An 18,163-nucleotide genomic window follows, 5' to 3' on the forward strand; every position below is an offset into this window, starting at 1 on the left:
ACAGTTTTTTATTTTAATAACTTAATTTTATAAGTTGATAATATATATATTTAAATATGTTAGTTTTGAAAATAAGTTATAAAGTAATCAAAATAAAATAAAAAGCTTGATATATTAATGATTTATGCTTGGGCTTTCTCCTATTGGGTCAGTCCTATGTTATAGGACGGTCTTATAGGAGAGTTGCTGTCACAAATTGTTGTGTAAGACTTAATTTTAGGTAAGACTGGCCAAATAATGTTAGGCCCATTAAAATTACATAGTAAAAATATAAAATAATATTTTTATTTTAATAACTTAATATTATAAGTTGATAATATACATATTTAAATATGTTAGTTTTCAAAATAAGTTATAAAGTAATCAAAATAAAATAAAAAGCTTGATATATTAATGATTTATGCTTGGGCTTTCTTCTATTGGGTCAGTCTTATGTTATAGGACGGTCTTATAGGAGAGTTGCTGTTAAATCTTATTTAGTTATAATTAAGATATAATGTTAATAATAGCTATTTTATAAAGTTTTTTACTAACTTCTTTGGTGAAAACCTAAAATTATAAAGATAAATTCAGAAAAATCGAACTTAATATTGATTAAATCAAATTTTGCGAAAAAAGTTATCGAATAAAATTATGGTGTAGCGGGTTAATGGGTAAGTGGGCCGAGTACGGTTTTATATTTCCGCCCGTTGGGACGGGGATGGTTTTGGAAACTTGTACCCACCACGGGTGGTGGAGCGGTGATGGGTACGAGTTTTTCTTGGCGGGTACGGGTACGGGGGAGCCTATATCCACCACCGCCCCGCCCCAATAACATCCCTAACTGGCATCTTCACCACTTTGTCACATGATTTTGTCTCCTTTGGGCCAGGCCCACACAAATTTGTTTTTAGGCTTCATCCCAAAAGGCCTCGCCCATACTAATAGAACAACAGATCTCTTATAAACAAGGCAAGACTCCTTTTTGTGTTTTTCTAATGTGGGACTTGAATTGTTATACTAACAATAACCCTTGGTACCTGCAACGTCATGGAGCGGGTATGATTCTTATTTTCCACCTGCAAGGAAGGTACGAGTTTCAAAAATTTCACCTACGATAGATGGTGGAACGGATGTGGGTTTACGTTTCAATTGGTAGGTTTAGATGTGAGGTAGCCTTCTTGGAATTAAAGTTAAAACTAGTTTTAAACCCGTGCAAAATTGCACGGGTATGTATTTGGGCCGGTATTAATGTTTTTGGATTTCTATTGTACTTATCTAGTTGGTCTAAATCAACGATCTACATAATTAATGTTTAAATTTGTTACAAACACGTGTTGACATGCACTGGTTAATGAGGAAATAACGTAATCTACTCTTGTAAATAAAAATTGCATACATAAAAAACTTTACATCCGGATAAAAGAAATATAATCTAATAATCAAGTTTAACATATGCAAGTTATTCTAAAAATTGAAAAATTTCATGATACACTACATTAGTAGTGCATAATGACTTGTAAATTAAATTAAAATTTATTTGTTTTTTTAGAGTAAAAAAAAATTAAAATTTGCTTTAAATGCTAGTTGAAGACTAAATTAACTCGATTGCCTATCATTGTCGCCTACCATTTTCGGTGTTGTGGTGATAGTTAAGCTTCTAGTTTTATATTCCAAGTAAATACTCCATCATGATTGATTTTTTAAACAAACATTTTTGTACCATGTAGTTTTAAAAAATTATGTTGTGATGTTGTTGCTGCATGGTACAATAATATTAACCAAAATACATGAATATTTTATACTCCAAGTAAATACTCCGTCAAGATTTATTTTTTAAACAAAAATTATTGTAGCATGTAGTTTTAAAAAATTATGTATGTAATTCATTTGCGTTTTATGTTCTATCCCGTATATAAATGTAATTCCTTCTCGTAATTATGTAATTTTATTATTATTTAATTTTGTTTTAAAAATTATGTAATTCAATTTTATTTACTCCCATTTGTAATTCATTCTGCGTATATGTTATTAATTTTCTTTACACGGAATGTATAAAATTATTTCATAATATTAATTCATAGAATTTTTTCATAGAATTTGTTGCAAGACGGAATTTATCGCATGTTTGAAAAGACGGAAATCTGAAAAATAAATACATTGCACACTAACGGGTCCCACCATAACATGAATTTCCAAAAAAAAAAAAAAAAAAAAAAAGAGGTTGCATTAGTGACGTGGCGCGTTGAGGATTGAGTATTGTCTTTTGTATTAATATAGATAAGATTGTTTTAGGTTTTAACAAAAATAAATAAGAATGACTAAAATAACTTTTGATGTACAATAGCATTGTACATTTGGATGTATAGTCTATGAACTGAACACGAGATATTAACATTTTTGGATAACACAATCACGTATTTTAGTTAATTTGTAGGATTTTATGATTTTACGATCCGATCTTAGTAAACTCATCGATTCAAAATAGAATCTCAATCCTAACAACATTGACTAACACCACCGACCACCATCCACCACATACCAACCACCATATACTTACAAGAAATATATATTTAAAACAATTAACAATAAAAATTGTTTTGCTTATGTACATAAGACATTCTTATAAACATTTGTTGAGTAACTAAGTAATTGAATCCCCATCTCATCAATATACATACAAATATGATGTGTTTGGATTTAATATTGTCCGTTTGTAGAGGTTCAACTTCAGTATTATTATTACTCTGATGTACATTGCATTAATACACCTCAATTTGCAGGTATGATTGACTACTATTTCTGACAAAATAAATTAAATTCTGCAAAAAGTTCAAATAATATTTATATTTCACAAAATGAGTCGCATAAACTCACGTGGGATAAATAAGACAACAACAAAATGCATTGTAAAACTAAAAAATTTGTCCCTATTTTAATATTAAGACGGATACAAATAAGACTAGCAGAATAAATTTTAAATGCTTGAATAGTTGATATAATAAATTTTTAAATGAATAATTGAAGTTGTTGAACTATTGGTAGGTAAAATTGTACGAGTAATAAGTAGGCTCATTGTGATTTGGGTCATTTGGTTTTGAGTTTGGTTCGAGAGTTAAGTTCGAGTTAAATAAGGTTGGGCCCCCTCACATACACAAATACTATCCTACAATATGTTATACTCCCTCCTATTCTAAATAACTGTTCCATTTGCCATTTTCATCTATTCACATAACTGTCCCATTTTCCATATTTGGACATGGTTTTTTACTTTCCTACCCTTAGCTCTTTTCTTTATTTACCACCCCAACCACCCATAACCCATCATATTCAATACTTTTCATTATTTAACTCATATATTCTTACCCCTATACAATAATTTTCATTATTTTAACTATATTTCTTAATTTTCGTGTCATTGTCTAAATGGGACACTTATTCGGAATAGGAGGGAGTATATAATACTTCCCCCAATCCAATCCAAACTACCCACTTGCTTTTTGGAGGTCAAACTTTGAAAAGTTTAACGGTTAATCCACAAAAATATATAAAACTTTGAACTATAAAATTTACATATTTAGTTGTATTGTGAAAATATCTTTCATAAATTATATTTTTTGCAAAAAAAAAATTATATACAAAGGAAGAAAAACGCGGTCAAAGTGTCACCTTGAAGACCACCCAAAAGCAAGTGGGTAGTTTGGATTGGATTGGAGGTACAACCGCCTTAAAGTTGTTGAGCTCTTACACAAAGTTGTTTAGTGCTATTTTACAAGTTATTGAGCTATTTTATGAAGTTGTTGAGCTTAATAATTGTTCTGTTAAGCTCAATAACTTTGTACCATAGCTCGATAATTTTGTTAATAGAGCTCGTCAACTTTGTAACAACGCTCAATTACATTGAATAAGTTGTATATACAATCAGTTGTATAATACATTAATTGCCCCACATACAACCCCCACCTCACACGACCTTGCATCTATAAGTAATAATTGGGCCAGACGGGTCTAATTTGGATCGGGTTAAGTCGGGTTATATTGGGTTCGATTTGAATGGTTTTTCGGGAAGGGTCATTCGGGTCAAATGATTTACCATGTCTGGTGGGTCATTCTCGCGTCTAGTTACTTTATCACATTAGTTTAATTTGTTACCATTAAGTTTAGTTTTCGACCATTATTTGGTTTAGTTACTTCATTATCAAGTTAAACGTATCAAATTAAACATTAAATACCTTTTATTTTTATCCTTATTAAGCTTAATAATTGTTGGGTTATCAATTTAATCGGTTATTACCGGGTCATATTATAGGGTTTGGGTCACTAATCATCAAATTGTGTCGAATTACAGCTCGTCATCGGGTTGGGTCACTTGGACCGGACCAGACTAGACTTAACAACTCTACTTGCACCTATGTTCATATAGTATTTATCATTATATTCACTAAAACTTGTGAGATATCAAACAATGATAAATTGATAACTAATGACATAGTGAAGAGAGTATTATCTCATAGGAATATTATAATTTGCGCACGTTATTTTGTTAAAGAATCAACAACATTAACAATAGTGATACAACATTTTGGAGTAATAGGGAGAAAAATATCGAAAATTTTTTTTCACATACGAATTTTACTTTTTCAAATACATTTTTTCATTATCTTTCATCTAATACACTTTCTACTTAGCCCTAATCAATTCACCTCTTTTATCAAATTTTTCCCCTAAAATTTAATCAAATTGCTTCAAGAACTTGAAAAATGAATTACAAATTCTCCAATTATTGAAGCATTTTACCAATTTTATGCTATACATCCATTTAGTGCTTTATATCAATACCAATTACTGAAAACCACCTTTAGGCACTCGTCTTCGAATGAATGCAATTTGCAGAAAGTGAGTATATATATATATATATATGTATTTCGTGCTAAAAGGTCAACTTTGGTACCCAGAAAACTTGGATTCATTCATTTCGTTGATAATTCATTTACATGGATTTTTTTAATTAATCCCGTTTGTTAGCTTATGGACTCTCTTAATTTTATGCGGTGGGCAAGGGTGTCCGTATGGAGTTCGTGGTGGCGTGGTTGGTGGTGGATAGAAGGTCAACTTATGGGCTCGTCTTAATTTTATGAGGGAGGGTGATGCGAGTTGTGTTTTGGTCATCTGGATTTGGCGCGAGTGGTGGAAGAAGCGAAGGGTGGTGGTCGGCTGGAAGTCGCGTGACAGTCCCGCTGGTGTTTCGGCATAGGGTGGCCGGCTGGGAAGGTGGTGGCGGCCGCTTGGTTTAACGGTTTTGTCCTTTTTTTTTTTTTTAAAATAATACTCCTAATTGGTTTTGAACTAGTTTAGATCCCGCAATGAATGCGCGGTATTTATAGAGTTACTAATATAGACCCCATGCAATATATACACGGTATTTATAGAGTTTTACTTTTTAATGTATTATTTATAAAATTTAAATTGACAATTCACTTATTTTTCATGTTTCTCCTTAATGTATTTTGATTAGAGAAATAAATAAAAATTTAAATCGTTAGAAATAATAAAATGAGTATTTTTTTGATTTTTTTACCGAGAAATTAATGATGTTAATTTACAAATATTTACTAATAACATATTTTTTAGCTGCAAATTTTTATCATAAAAAGTCAATAAATTTTAACAAATATTTACCAATATCATATTTTTTAGCTGCAACTTTTTATCATAAAAAGTCAATAAATTTTTATCAATAAGGTCCTTAAAAAAAGAATTTCCTTATCCTAAAAAGATCGGACATAAATTTTTGCAGAATGTGAAATATTAAATGTTATAAATATTTAAATTCAAAGATTATATATTCATTTATAGCTTATCATTTACACACCTATAGTATATGCTAAATTACCAAGCACTATTCTAGAAAATATGTTTTAGGCGGGAAAAGTTGGAGTTTCGCCTAGTCATTTAGTAAATAGGGGATGAGAGAGTTGGAAAAAATGAGAAGGTTAAAACCGTAAAAATTGTATGTGAAAGAGTAAAATTCGTATGTGAAAAAGCACAACCCAAATATATATTACAAACATTTAATGTACCATAAGGTAGCAAAAAAATGACTATACAAACCGATAATGCCACTAAATACCCGCTTCATGAGAAAAAAAAATCATCAGGCGCGAATTCAGCACTATGGCTGTCCACACAACTAGGATAACGCACCGGACCGGAATTAACAAAAAATTCGGACCAGGACCGAAGACCATACCAGACCGGTTGGAACGAAATTTGTCATTATATGTCCACTTTTTTCGATTCTGATCCATTGGACCGAATTAAAATATAATTATTTTTAATAAAAGAAATCAAATTACAATAATTACGGTCCAAACAGATTCGAACCGGAAAAAACCACACAAGAAATTTTATTACACTGAGAATGATCAAAGCTTTCGAAGTTCGAATCTTACGGAGAATTATCCAGCTATGAGGGTACCCAAACTACCCATACACAGCTTCATGATACGGAGTCATTCACAACACGACTCCCATCTTTGTAACTCGTCCGTCTTCTTCAAATAACACATCTTCTCCCCAAATTCTCTCCTTAATCAGAATAAACAAAACAAACTAGTTTTAAACCCGTGAACTTCACTGGCTGTTTTATAGTCAGATGGACAAATATAGCTAATATGTTACCGCTAAAAGAAAAATTATAATTGCTAAAGTCGTTCTTATAAATATACGAAGTATAATAGAAGAAATTAGAATAGTCAAGTGTACAATTCGTATGTCATTTGACTTTTAACAAAATGATAAAGAGTTAAAATATGAGCTAGATATTTGGAAGGTAACTAATAATAATAATTACTCCATATCAAAATTATTATATTAGTATATTATAATAAACAACCATTTAATACTTTCCCCGTTTCAATCATTTGTTTGTCTTTGATTAAAATTCTCCCACGAAGAATTAAAAAGGCAAATAAATGATTGGGACAAATGGAGTATAAAGTAAGCACAAAATCTCATTTGTGACGGCACTAGGGATGTCAGCGGGGCGGGTACAAGTAGTACCGCCCCGCACCCGCCCCAGTTGAGGCGGGGATGGGTATAGCTTTGGCGGGTGGTGGGGTGGGTGCGGGTACGAAAATTGTACCCGCCATGGGTAATGGGGCGGGGATGGATTTTGCATCTTACCCGCCTACCCGTCAATCATTAAAAAAATTAATACGATTATGATAATTTTTTAAAATCTTATTTAGTTATAATTAAGATATAATGTTAATAATAGCTATTTTATAAAGTTTTTTACCAACTTCTTTGGTGAAAAACTAAAATTATAAAGATAAATTCAAAAAAAATGGAAATTAAAAGTGATTAAATCAACTTTAGCGAAAAAATTTATCGAATTAGTTATGGTGTAGCGGGTTAATGGGTAAGCGGGGCGAGCACGGTTTTAGATTTCCGCCCGTTGGGGCGGGGATGGTTTTGGAAACTTGTACCCGCCACGGGTGATGGGGCGGGGATGGGTACAAGTTTTTCTTGGTGGGTACGGGTACGGGGGAGCCTATATCCACCACCGCCCCGCCCCAATGACATCCCTAGACGGCACGTATCCGTCACTTTGAAGTGACGGATACCATTTTCCCTCACAAATGACCCAAATAAAGGAGAGAGGGAAACACATGGGGGTGGCCCTACCTTGTCCCCCCTATTCGTTTTGTGAGTGATATTATCCGTCACTTGCTCCGACCCGTCTTCAGCAAGACTAATTGGTAAGTAAGAAGCTCACTCGACTATCCTTAAATTATTTTAGTTATATACAGTAAAAATTCATCGAAAAACAAACAACACGTGAAGTAGGGAAAATATCTCTTCACAAATTGTAGAGTAAGCCGGTTTGAACCTCGAGAAGGTCCATTTTTATAAAAACAACATTCATATTTTCATAATTAATACTTCTCTTTTATTTAAGATCGTCTGACATTACCATGTCATCAATTAGTCAGTTTAGTAATTATTATCATTTTACTTAAAAATACCGTCTCACATTGTGACATCGTGTCACCCTATAGTTAGTTCGATTTTAGTAATTAGATGTGATCTATTCGGAGTAACAAACCGAGCAAGAAAAAGAAGCCTTATCCGGATAGGATTAAGACATCTTAATCATATTTCCTCTTTGCCCTTCTCACCTTCTCTCTTCCTTATACCTAATCAACACCACAATTTCAGACATTAAATCTCTTCCTTCTACCTAATCACACAATCATCTATCCATCTCCCTCTCAAATTCAAATTGTAAACGAAATGGATGAGGGGTTGCAATTTCTGATTCAGTGTTTGCAGATATCGTAAATCCCTTCAACCTGTATGCGACACCTTCCCCTATCCTTAGGTCAAATCGATCATTTATCAATTTTCTGACTGGCGCTTGGATGACATTATTCTACAGAAAAATAGAAATGATAAATGTCATGTAATTTAAATCCTTATTGAGCTGGAATAATTACAAATAATAAAATATTACTTCGGTGTCTAGTAAGTAGTAATAGCATTTCAATACTTCCATGTTGGTTAGGTGCACGATAGTCAGGATAGCATTTTCGAATATTTTTATTATTTTAATATCAATCATTTTAATATCAATCTTTGAGTATTTCTGTTTTTATCTAGTATACTGATCTTTGATTTCATATTTTATTTTCTTTTGTTATATTGCAGACCCATTTTCAATGGTGGAAGTAATCTTTGCACAGGATATGAAATATCAACTATGGAAGGAATTTTTTGTGATTGTTATTCTTAGCAATATCAATATATTTCTGATAGTTATGTGATCTCGAAGGAAATATTTTTTCATGACTAACTTTATTATTAGTGTAATACTTTTGGCATAAAATAAAAGGCTCTCATTTAATTAGGTTTGATCTTCCTCAAATAAAAGAAAAATTACTTTCAAAGGAAAGAAAATATTTTATTACTGGTATATTTATTTATTCTTGAGATTTTAGTTAAGAATGGACTGATTTTAGTTAAGAATGAATTGATTTTTGTTTTATGTTAGAATAACGTTCTTTTCACTTGAATAAAACTTAAATAAATGAAAAGTTCAATTAAATTAGGAAATAAATTATCCTAGTTAATATCGTTTTTTTATTTCCATGATTATGCACAATGCCCAATCAGTGCCATGAAATTGGGAATGAAATTAGGAAAGAATATTACCCTAGTTAATCATAGTAACGTTTTTTTGTTTTTTAAAGATGATGTTATAATGTTATTCTCTCATGAGATGCCACGTAATATTTGATGAAATACTATAATGACATGTCAGCAGAGAACTTAGAGGATTAATATATAGATAGATAGATAGATAGATTGCTCTTATGTCTATGAAAGAGCAATGACGTAATTAAAAGCTGTTATAAGTAGTTATATTAAGAATATTCAAGTCTATTAACTACCGATTTTACACTAACACTTATGTAAATCAACTTATACAACTATACAAGTATTTGTATTCCTACTGAGGCGCCTTTACTATGCTAAAGATAACAACAAATGACTAATCTTTAAACAACTTAATCAAGCAACTTAACAATTAAGCAAATTAAACAAGAGGATACTACCCTAATTAAGCAAACAAATAAATTAATCATCATTACCATTATCATGTGCTAACATTAATGTTGAGAAGGACACATGTCTATATAGCATTGCTCAACATCTCTGTGATTTTGTCAGTCAAAACATGTACTCTTCGTCGGCCATTTTTTCATCTTTCCTTTTTCATGGTAGTCGGATTTTCTTACCTCTTTCCTTTTTTGGAAAGATTTATGTGATCCAAATTTATTTGCATGTGGGGTAGAGTGTTTTGTGTGGTCCAAAATCATTTCTATATTTCTTGTGTAAAATAATAGGGGGAAGAAATAAACGACTAGAAGGAAGTATTTTATACGTACAAGTAATGAAGGAGTTACTAGCAAGAAATGGACCAATAATTATACCCTAAAACCTTAAACAATCTTTGAATTGGTCCATTTCATTTTCGTATAATTCAAGTTAATTAACAACATTTGTATTATGTTATAACCTGTGAGTAAATCATGTACGGACATTACTAGCAATGTGGCGTCAATTTCGCAATTGAAGATGAGACTTCCAACCTGGACTTTGTCATACTTTAAGGTCTTGATCTGTTCATAATTTTAAGGTCAACTTTGTGAATTTAAGATAAGGTTATGACTTATGAGCTTTTAAAAAAGTTTTATAAATATTATGTGATGCGAAATGTATAAGAAACATGAATGTGTTCGGAACCTTTAATAGGCGCGTGTATTACAGGCGAGTAGTTTGTATATTTAGATCTGTCGAGAGGGGATATTTTGTTTGATTCAAAACAAGAGAAAATTATCTTAGAAACGTGCAACAAACCATCAACAAATTGCTCAGGTTTATTACACCAATGAAACTTAACTCTATAATAAGAACATAAAAGACCGAAAAACGCTAAAAGAAGAGATTGGAAAATGAACTTGATCAAAATAATAACTTTGGAATAATTTGTAGTCGTTTCTCGATTATAAGTTGAAATGAGGTTAATGAAGGCTATGATCTTTAGAAAAGGACAAAACAGTTAAGAGGAACAATTAAGAGGACTTTAATTAATTGTTTGAAGGTAAACTCATTCATACACCAGATTAATTATTAAAAATGATCCGATTCCTACAACATTATAGTTTGACGATCTGATAACATAAACTTGATTAAACTATTAAAGACAACTTCAACATTTTGAAATTAAATTAATATAACAACATATCTCCTAAACACTATAAATACCATGCAATACCATGCAGATTAATCACAATCAACTAAAACAAAAACAACTAACCTCAAAAACACACAAAAAAAAGAGAGAATTGATCGAAAAATGGTGGGAAGTAACAATAAGATGAAGGGAGGATTAGGTTTAATGATGATGACATTGGCAATAACATGGTTGTCGTCGATGCCATCACCAGTACAAAGTATTAATGTAGCAACCGTGGTAACCCCTGCCTTTTTTAATAGCATTATCAGCCAGGCTTCGTCGTCTTGCAGGGGTAAACGCTTCTACACTCGCGCTGCCTTTCTGAGTGCTAAGCAAGCCTTCCCTAAGTTCGGAACTGGCACCAACCTCCAAGCCAAGAGGGAGATCGCTGCCTTCTTCGCTCATGCTACACATGAGACTGGGAGTAAGTTTTCTATTTCTATTAGATTTGTTTTCGACTAGCATAACTTTGTTTCTCATGTCATTCCACATGTTGTAGGCTTTTGCTACATAGATGAGATTGGACAATCAACCACACCATACTGTGACCGCTCCTGCACCAGATACAGGTGCAGGCAGGGTAAAAGCTACCACGGAAGAGGCCCAATCCAGCTAACATGGAACTGCAATTACGGGGCTTGTGGTAAGGATCTCGGTCTTGACTTGTTGAACCGTCCAGAACTAGCCTCATCAAGTGCAACCGTCTCCTTCAAGACAGCACTCTGGTACTGGATGAAGAGGGTTCACCCTGTCATGGGCCAAGGCTTTGGTGCCACCATTAAGGCCATCAATGGAGGTGAATGCGGTGGCGGAGTACCTAGCGCGGTTAGAAACCGTGTCAAGTATTACAAAAAATACTGCGCCAAGTTCGGTGTTACTCCTGGTCCTAATGTTGATTGCTAAGTTCATGTTACTTGGCTTATCTATCTATATATGTATTAATAGGATGTATGGTTTGTATGAAAGTATGTGATGTTGTATCGTACCGTATAGTACCGTATCGTACTACGGTCTTAAAACTATACTATAAGAATAAGTGTACTCTATGGCGTACACCCTAAATCCGGTCTTACTGAATTATTTGTGTACTGTTCTACTGTATGTTCAAACAGAACGGAGTTCGCATCATCTGCTAGAATCAAATGAACGACGACTTCATTATTTTTCGACTTTTAATATAAATACTACAGGTATAAAATACGGTTGATGATACATGGTTATAGAAACAATGGTGTGAACACACAACTCAATAAACTTGCTGCTAGTTCCGAATCCTGTTGATCCTTACCATTACTTGCACATAAAAGTAATCAGTGATGCGATCCACAAGCTGAAATAGAGCAAATCTAAACCTCGTCTTGAGCAGCAAACTTCCAACCACTACCCAAAACCCAGTTGCGAATCCCGAGAATATGACAAAATAGAACAATGGGTTTTCCCAGTTGTCTTTCTTGTCATCCTTTTTTTCTTCTTCTTCTTGCGGCTGATTTTGGACAGGGCTTGTCTCGCACTTGTTTGGCAAAGGATCGCCACATAATCCTGGATTGCCTACATATGACGTTAATGGATCTTTGATAACCTGGAGTTGTTGTCCGGTAGGGATTTGTCCATGGAGTTTGTTGTAGGACAAGTTGAGTGCGATCAAAGAAGTCAAGGAGGACATGCTTGATGGGATCGTCCCAGAGAGATTATTGTTTGATAGATCAAGGGACTCTAATAATCTCATTTCACCTATCTTCTTCGGAATATTTCCTGTCAGATGGTTGTTAGACAAATTGAGACCAATAAGAGATGATAGATTTGTCATCTCTTCTGGGATGGAGCCTGTCAAGGCGTTACATGAAAGGTCCAAGTTTACGACAAATTTGAGAGTTGTTGTGTACTGCAACTCTGCACCTTTCAGAACTACTGTAGTGCTGTCTTCCCGGGGTTCTGTAAAAGAATCCGAAGGTTCACCGGCAGCAATAGGAGGACCAGCATAAAAAGGATTGTCCGCATAAAAAACATTATGATGTTGGGGAGAAGATGACTTCATGCTGATTAAGTGGCCAAAACAAGGAGGTATGCTTCCAGTCAAGTTATTGTGTGCAAGGTCAAGGAATTGTAGCTTAGAAAGAGAGCATAATATAGGTGGGATAGCACCCACAAATTGATTTCCTCGTAGCAGGAGCATTTCTAGAGAAGGGTAATGACTTGGTATACTCCCAACTAACTTATTCTCACCAAGATCCAAAATTTGCAAGGAAGAACTAGTGCTCAATGTTGGAGGAATCGGGCCTTGAAGAGAATTATTACTCAACTTAAGAAATCCTAAAAATGGAAGTAGTCCCATAGACATGGGAATGAACCCGGAAAGATTGTTAGAGGATAGATTGATGTACGCCAGGTAATCTGAAGAACCCCAACAATCAGGAATGGTGCCGACAATATTATTATTTTGGAGATCTAGGAACTGCAAGCTAGGCAATTGACATAAAGGAGTTCCAACCAAATCATTCTTAGAAGAAGAACCATCATGCAGTAGTTTCCCCGAAAGCAAGTTATACGAAAGGTCTAGGGAATTAAGGTATAAAGCCGAGAAGTATGGGACTGGACCTGTAATTTGATTGTGAGAGATATTAACTTCCAACAATATGTTGTTTGGAAACCATTGAACCAATGTACCCGACATTGAGTTATCGGAAAGGTCCAACACCGTGAGGTTTGTCTGCTTCGTAATCCATTGAGGAAACTGAGTTTGGACCTTACAAGACTTCATATGGAGCTCACCGAGTTGAAATGGCGGTGACCAGTTAGAAGTGAGGTTTAAGTCCAAAGGATTAAAGCTCAGGTCTAAATAATTCAATCTTAGGAGGTTGGATAGGTGTGACTCGGACACTGCGCCTTGTAGCGAATTTGAGGAGAGATCAATCGAAACAAGGGCTTTGCACTGTCCCAATACTTCTGGTATAGTGCCGTTGAGAGAGTTATCGGAAAGATCTAACTCTTCCAAGGATGACAAGCTTCCAATTGACAGAGGAATACGGCCAGATATTTCATTATTGCTAATATCCAACATCCTCAACTTTTTGAAGTCACCCAGCCAGTAAGGCAAAGTGCTTCCAATTAGGTTTCGTCTCAGTTGCAGAATCTCCAAATTATAGGTACTGCAGTTAGAAAAATTCCTGTGAGTTCCTATCTCCCCGCCTATAGGGTTATGTGACAGAGAAAAAGTTTTGAGCTTACATAGGTTCCCTAATATACCCATCACGGCTCCTTCCTCAACACGGCTAAAATTGTTGTAACTGAGGTCAAGATGTTCACGTTTTCTCATATTTCTCAGCGAGAGCGGGATTGATCCATTCAAATTATTATGTGCAAGGCTGAGATATCTGAGAGAGGTCATGTTAGCAATAACATGTGGGAGTGGTCCTTCTAACAAGTTATGTGAAAGATCTAGTTGTTGAATCTGAGACAAGCATGTCGAATTAGAGAAAAGAGAAAGAAAATGGGGGGTACTAAGTCCACAATAAGAAAGTCCCAGGCCTAGCAAAGAAGGCCTGTTCAACGAGTAGTACATGGAATCCCTGATGGGGGATATAAGAATGCCATCCAAGTTTAGATATTGCAAACTTACAAGTGTAGAAACCCAATAGAGATTGCTTGATAGAAACCGTGGGGTGAAATAAGACACAGAAGTCGAGAGATTGAGGGTGTGTAAAATAGTCAGATTGCCGAGTTGAGAAGGGACAACGCCACCAAAATTTGAATAGGACAGGTTAAGATACCGCAAATGTTTGAATGAGCCCAAGAATCCCGGGATTTGGCTACCTTGAAAATCATTGCCGCTCAAATCCAAGTAGTTTAGGTGCCTCAATTCAAGTAGAGAAGCATCTAATGTTGGGGCACTTATAAACATTTCATTAAAGTCATAATCCCAATTAAGGTTGCGTAGTTTGAGACTGTTGACATAGGTAGTAACATTGTGACAGCCCACTCCTTCCCATTGACAACAATCCTTCCCCTCCCAGGACTCCAACAGACTGTTAACAACAGAAAGGCTGTGCTTGAACTTGAACAGAGCCTCTCGTTCCGCTTCATGGCAGCCAATTACAAAGCACACGCGGACTTTTAGTGCACCCAAGTTTAAGAGCACTAAGAGAAGATGGGTTAGATTGTACAATTTTAACATTGTTTAGTTAAGAGAGAGACAAATATACTTTTAAAATTTTTTGTTTAGTTAAGAAAAGGGTATAATTGAAAGTTTGAAACTTAGATGGTCCTATATATTAGCGACCACAAAACTAGGTTCAAGTCAAGTCTCCCCCTGCCTATTTTTGTCTCTCCACTACTTATGAAGACTGTAACCCATGACAGGTACTGACGATGACAAACAATACAATGCAAGTCTATTACTCCCATCTTTCCCCTTCATTCACGCTCATTAGTCAAAACTGGGTTCTTAAATCAACTCTTCCCCTGCCTATTTTGTCCTCTACTACTTGCGAAGACTATAGCCATTATGCTACTGAAGATGACAAGCAAGACAATTCAAGTCTTTCACTAATTGCCATGCCTTAAAAGTCTAAGATAGAAAAGTATACTAATTAGTTTCAGCATCTAGTGAATACCCATATATTCCCATTGACTAAGCAGCAATCAAAATCATAATTAAATCAACCATGGAAAACAGATAGATATTCACCAACTATCCTATGTATTTCTTACAACATTCATCGACTATGATAAAACAATTTAATCCAGCCCAAGTTTTAAGCCAATGACAATACCATCAATAGCTCAAAATATAGTCAAAATGTAAATTAAGCAAGATTTCAATGTAACAAATATTACAAGTAATATAGTGCGAGTACCTGAGTACCAGTTGGATGAGCCGTTGCCAGCATTGATGAGTTTATCAGCAAGACACTCAGCAATAGTCTTACTATTCCAAAAAGTACTATCATGAGCCCCAGTTGTGTGGAAGATAGATTGCTTGAGTAGCCCGTCTTGGACAAGACATATCAGCAGCTGGACGCCTCACAGCACCAGCTGAATAGGACAATAGCAGCTTAAACAGAGCAAAGTACGCATATAAGAAACCTGAAATAATCAAAGAAAGCATGTACAAAACTAAAACTAGATCCGAAGTTAAGAACACTGGAATACGCTTGGAGAGGAGTAAAGTCAGTAAACGTTCCAGAAGGTTACTCTTTTTACGGATGCCACTCGTAATCAATCACCTTCTCTAATTCATTTTCAAGCTGGTTCCATAAAAAGTTGACAATGATGTCAAGAATTCAAAACCAAAAAAATACAAATCTTTACATAATCATGCATTTTAATTTTTTCTTTTTCGACAATAAACCTCCAGAGATTTGTATTCCATGCTTTAGCGTACGACATCAAGGGGCTCTTTGTTTTGCATTCCATCTAAAGCGTATCGTTTGAAGAACATAGTGTCCCCGAAACCAGTGATTCGTAAACAATGCAGTAGAACATAATTGATCAGTTCAATAACACAATTAAAAAGAATCATCAAATTCCTCAAATTTCAAATTACATACACAAAACTAAAGAATCATCTAGCACAATCATACATCAATTAAAAAATTACATTAGTTCATTCCCCTCATCTCAATTTACAACAATCCGAAAAAATATTAGGAAAAACAAATCCCTATTTAAAAGAATCAACACTAATGATTTATCTACTCCGTCTCAATCATTTATAATATCTCTCGCAAAGAATAAAAAGGTAAACAATTGACGGGGACGGAGCAAGGATTACATGATTTACATCCTTCAAAGGAGACCACAAAGAACAGAAAACCCAAGAACAATGAGCCAAACAATATGAACCAACAAAAAAGCCTGACCCGAAAGCGAACCCGATCCGCCATTTCCAACCTCACAGTACCCACGCTTAGCTACCCGGGTACCCGCGCAACGCGCATCAGCACAGCCGCACCAGTACGTCACACCATCGTCTCCGCAAACCGGATCGGGTCGGAAGCAGTTCACCGGGCAATTAAATGATCCGACGGCGTCATTCGGGCATACTTCGTTGGTGGTGTCGGATGGTAAACGAATAATAGGGGATTCGGCGGTGGCGGGGTTGATGATAAAGATAGAGATGATTAGGAGAGAGAGAACTGAGAGAGAAGTTATGGAAGGCATTGGGGATTTGATTTAGGGTTTGAGAGGAATTGGGGGTTCCTCAAACCCTAGGAATTTGGGGGAATTGAAAAGGGGGATCTTGAAACCCTAGAAATGAAATTGGGGATTTTTTTTTGCGTTGAAGGTGAAATGAAAGAGGAGAGGGAGAGAATTCAGAATTGGTAACGGAGGTGGCTCAACAAACACACATTACCTGGACTTGAATTTACGAATGATTCTTTTCCGACTTCCAGTTGCGCAAAGATTGACTTTTTGACATCTTATATGGTTTACACGTTTTAATCTTTCATAAATTCTTTTTAATGAGAGACAATATTCCATCATCACAAAATCTCATTTATAACCGATAAATTTGTTACTTTGAGACGTGAAATAAAAAGGCAGGTGGGAGGATAGTTGGAAAGGGTGGTGAGTAGAGGTGGCAATTATTACACTAAGGATCCTCTGTCCCATTTGGTGTCTCAATGTGTGTGTCACTCCAATCATCTTCTAACACATCAACAAATTTATATAATTATTGCAATATTTTATTTTGCAACAAGTGATGTGTCAAGAGGTGGGTGGAGTGGCACACACAATGGGACACAAAAGTGGGACAGAGGATCCTTACTGCAATTATTAACACGACCCGAAAACACGATACGAACTCGACACGAAGTTAGCGGGTTAGGGTCAAGACGTTGTGATCCATTTAAGTAATTGGGTTGACACGGACACGACACGAAACTTAATAGGTCGGGTTAGGGTTGAGCTTTTTTGACACGAACCCGACACGAATAACCCGCTTATTTAAAAGTATCAATAATCCACCCAAACAACTTAAAAATAAGTATTTTCATTCCTCAATTGTGGGATAATAGGCTTATAAAGCTTGGTTTATTTTATTAGTTTATTGGGTTAAACGGGTTAAGTGTGTTAAAAATGACCCGCTAAAAGATAAATGGGTTAAACATGACCCGCTAAAAGATAAATGGGTTAAACAAGTCGGGTTGGGTTATAGAAAAATTAAATGGGTTGGGTTAGGGTTGAGACAAATGACCCATTTATGTAATTGGGTCGGGTTAGGGTTGAGGTAGTGGTGACCCATTTAAAGCTGACACGAACACGAACACGACACGACCTGACCTGTTTGCCAGGTCTAGTGGTGAGAGGCCTCTTTAAAGAGATTGTCACACGCAAGACTCTTTGATACGCTTAAAAGAATCAAATACATATTAATAT

The 18,163-nt window shown here is 35.0% G+C and overlaps 3 protein-coding genes across 3 annotated transcripts; 1 reads left to right on the forward strand and 2 right to left on the reverse strand.

The window, feature by feature from the left end:
* Positions 1 to 10,815: 10,815 nt before the first annotated feature.
* LOC141657138 (endochitinase At2g43590-like) lies at positions 10,816 to 11,845 on the forward strand. The gene is made up of 2 exons (XM_074464273.1): positions 10,816 to 11,207; positions 11,283 to 11,845. The coding sequence occupies exons 1-2, from the start codon at positions 10,904 to 10,906 to the stop codon at positions 11,684 to 11,686; spliced, it is 708 nt and encodes a 235-aa protein (XP_074320374.1). The 5' UTR covers positions 10,816 to 10,903; the 3' UTR covers positions 11,687 to 11,845.
* Positions 11,846 to 11,921: 76 nt separating this feature from the next.
* On the reverse strand, positions 11,922 to 15,029 carry LOC141657137 (receptor-like protein EIX1). Its single transcript, XM_074464272.1, has one exon. The coding sequence runs from the start codon at positions 14,952 to 14,954 to the stop codon at positions 12,045 to 12,047; it is 2,910 nt and encodes a 969-aa protein (XP_074320373.1). The 5' UTR covers positions 14,955 to 15,029; the 3' UTR covers positions 11,922 to 12,044.
* Positions 15,030 to 16,336: 1,307 nt separating this feature from the next.
* LOC141657139 (uncharacterized) lies at positions 16,337 to 17,051 on the reverse strand. The gene has a single exon (XM_074464274.1). The coding sequence runs from the start codon at positions 16,940 to 16,942 to the stop codon at positions 16,568 to 16,570; it is 375 nt and encodes a 124-aa protein (XP_074320375.1). The 5' UTR covers positions 16,943 to 17,051; the 3' UTR covers positions 16,337 to 16,567.
* Positions 17,052 to 18,163: the final 1,112 nt, after the last annotated feature.

The sequence above is a fragment of the Silene latifolia genome, chromosome 5 (genome assembly GCF_048544455.1).
Source record: "Silene latifolia isolate original U9 population chromosome 5, ASM4854445v1, whole genome shotgun sequence".
Taxonomy (NCBI): Eukaryota; Viridiplantae; Streptophyta; class Magnoliopsida; order Caryophyllales; family Caryophyllaceae; genus Silene; species Silene latifolia.

What these genes read in the sequence shown, in the direction of transcription:
- LOC141657138 (XM_074464273.1), top strand. Translation starts at nt 10,904, where the DNA reads ATGGTGGGAAGTAACAATAAGATGAAGGGAGGATTAGGTTTAATGATG. An exon ending in TGCTACACATGAGACTGGGA is followed by an intron (nt 11,208 to 11,282) that starts GTAAGTTTTCTA and finishes CACATGTTGTAG; the next exon opens with GCTTTTGCTACATAGATGAG.
- LOC141657137 (XM_074464272.1), bottom strand. Translation starts at nt 14,954, where the DNA reads ATGTTAAAATTGTACAATCTAACCCATCTTCTCTTAGTGCTCTTAAAC.
- LOC141657139 (XM_074464274.1), bottom strand. Translation starts at nt 16,942, where the DNA reads ATGCCTTCCATAACTTCTCTCTCAGTTCTCTCTCTCCTAATCATCTCT.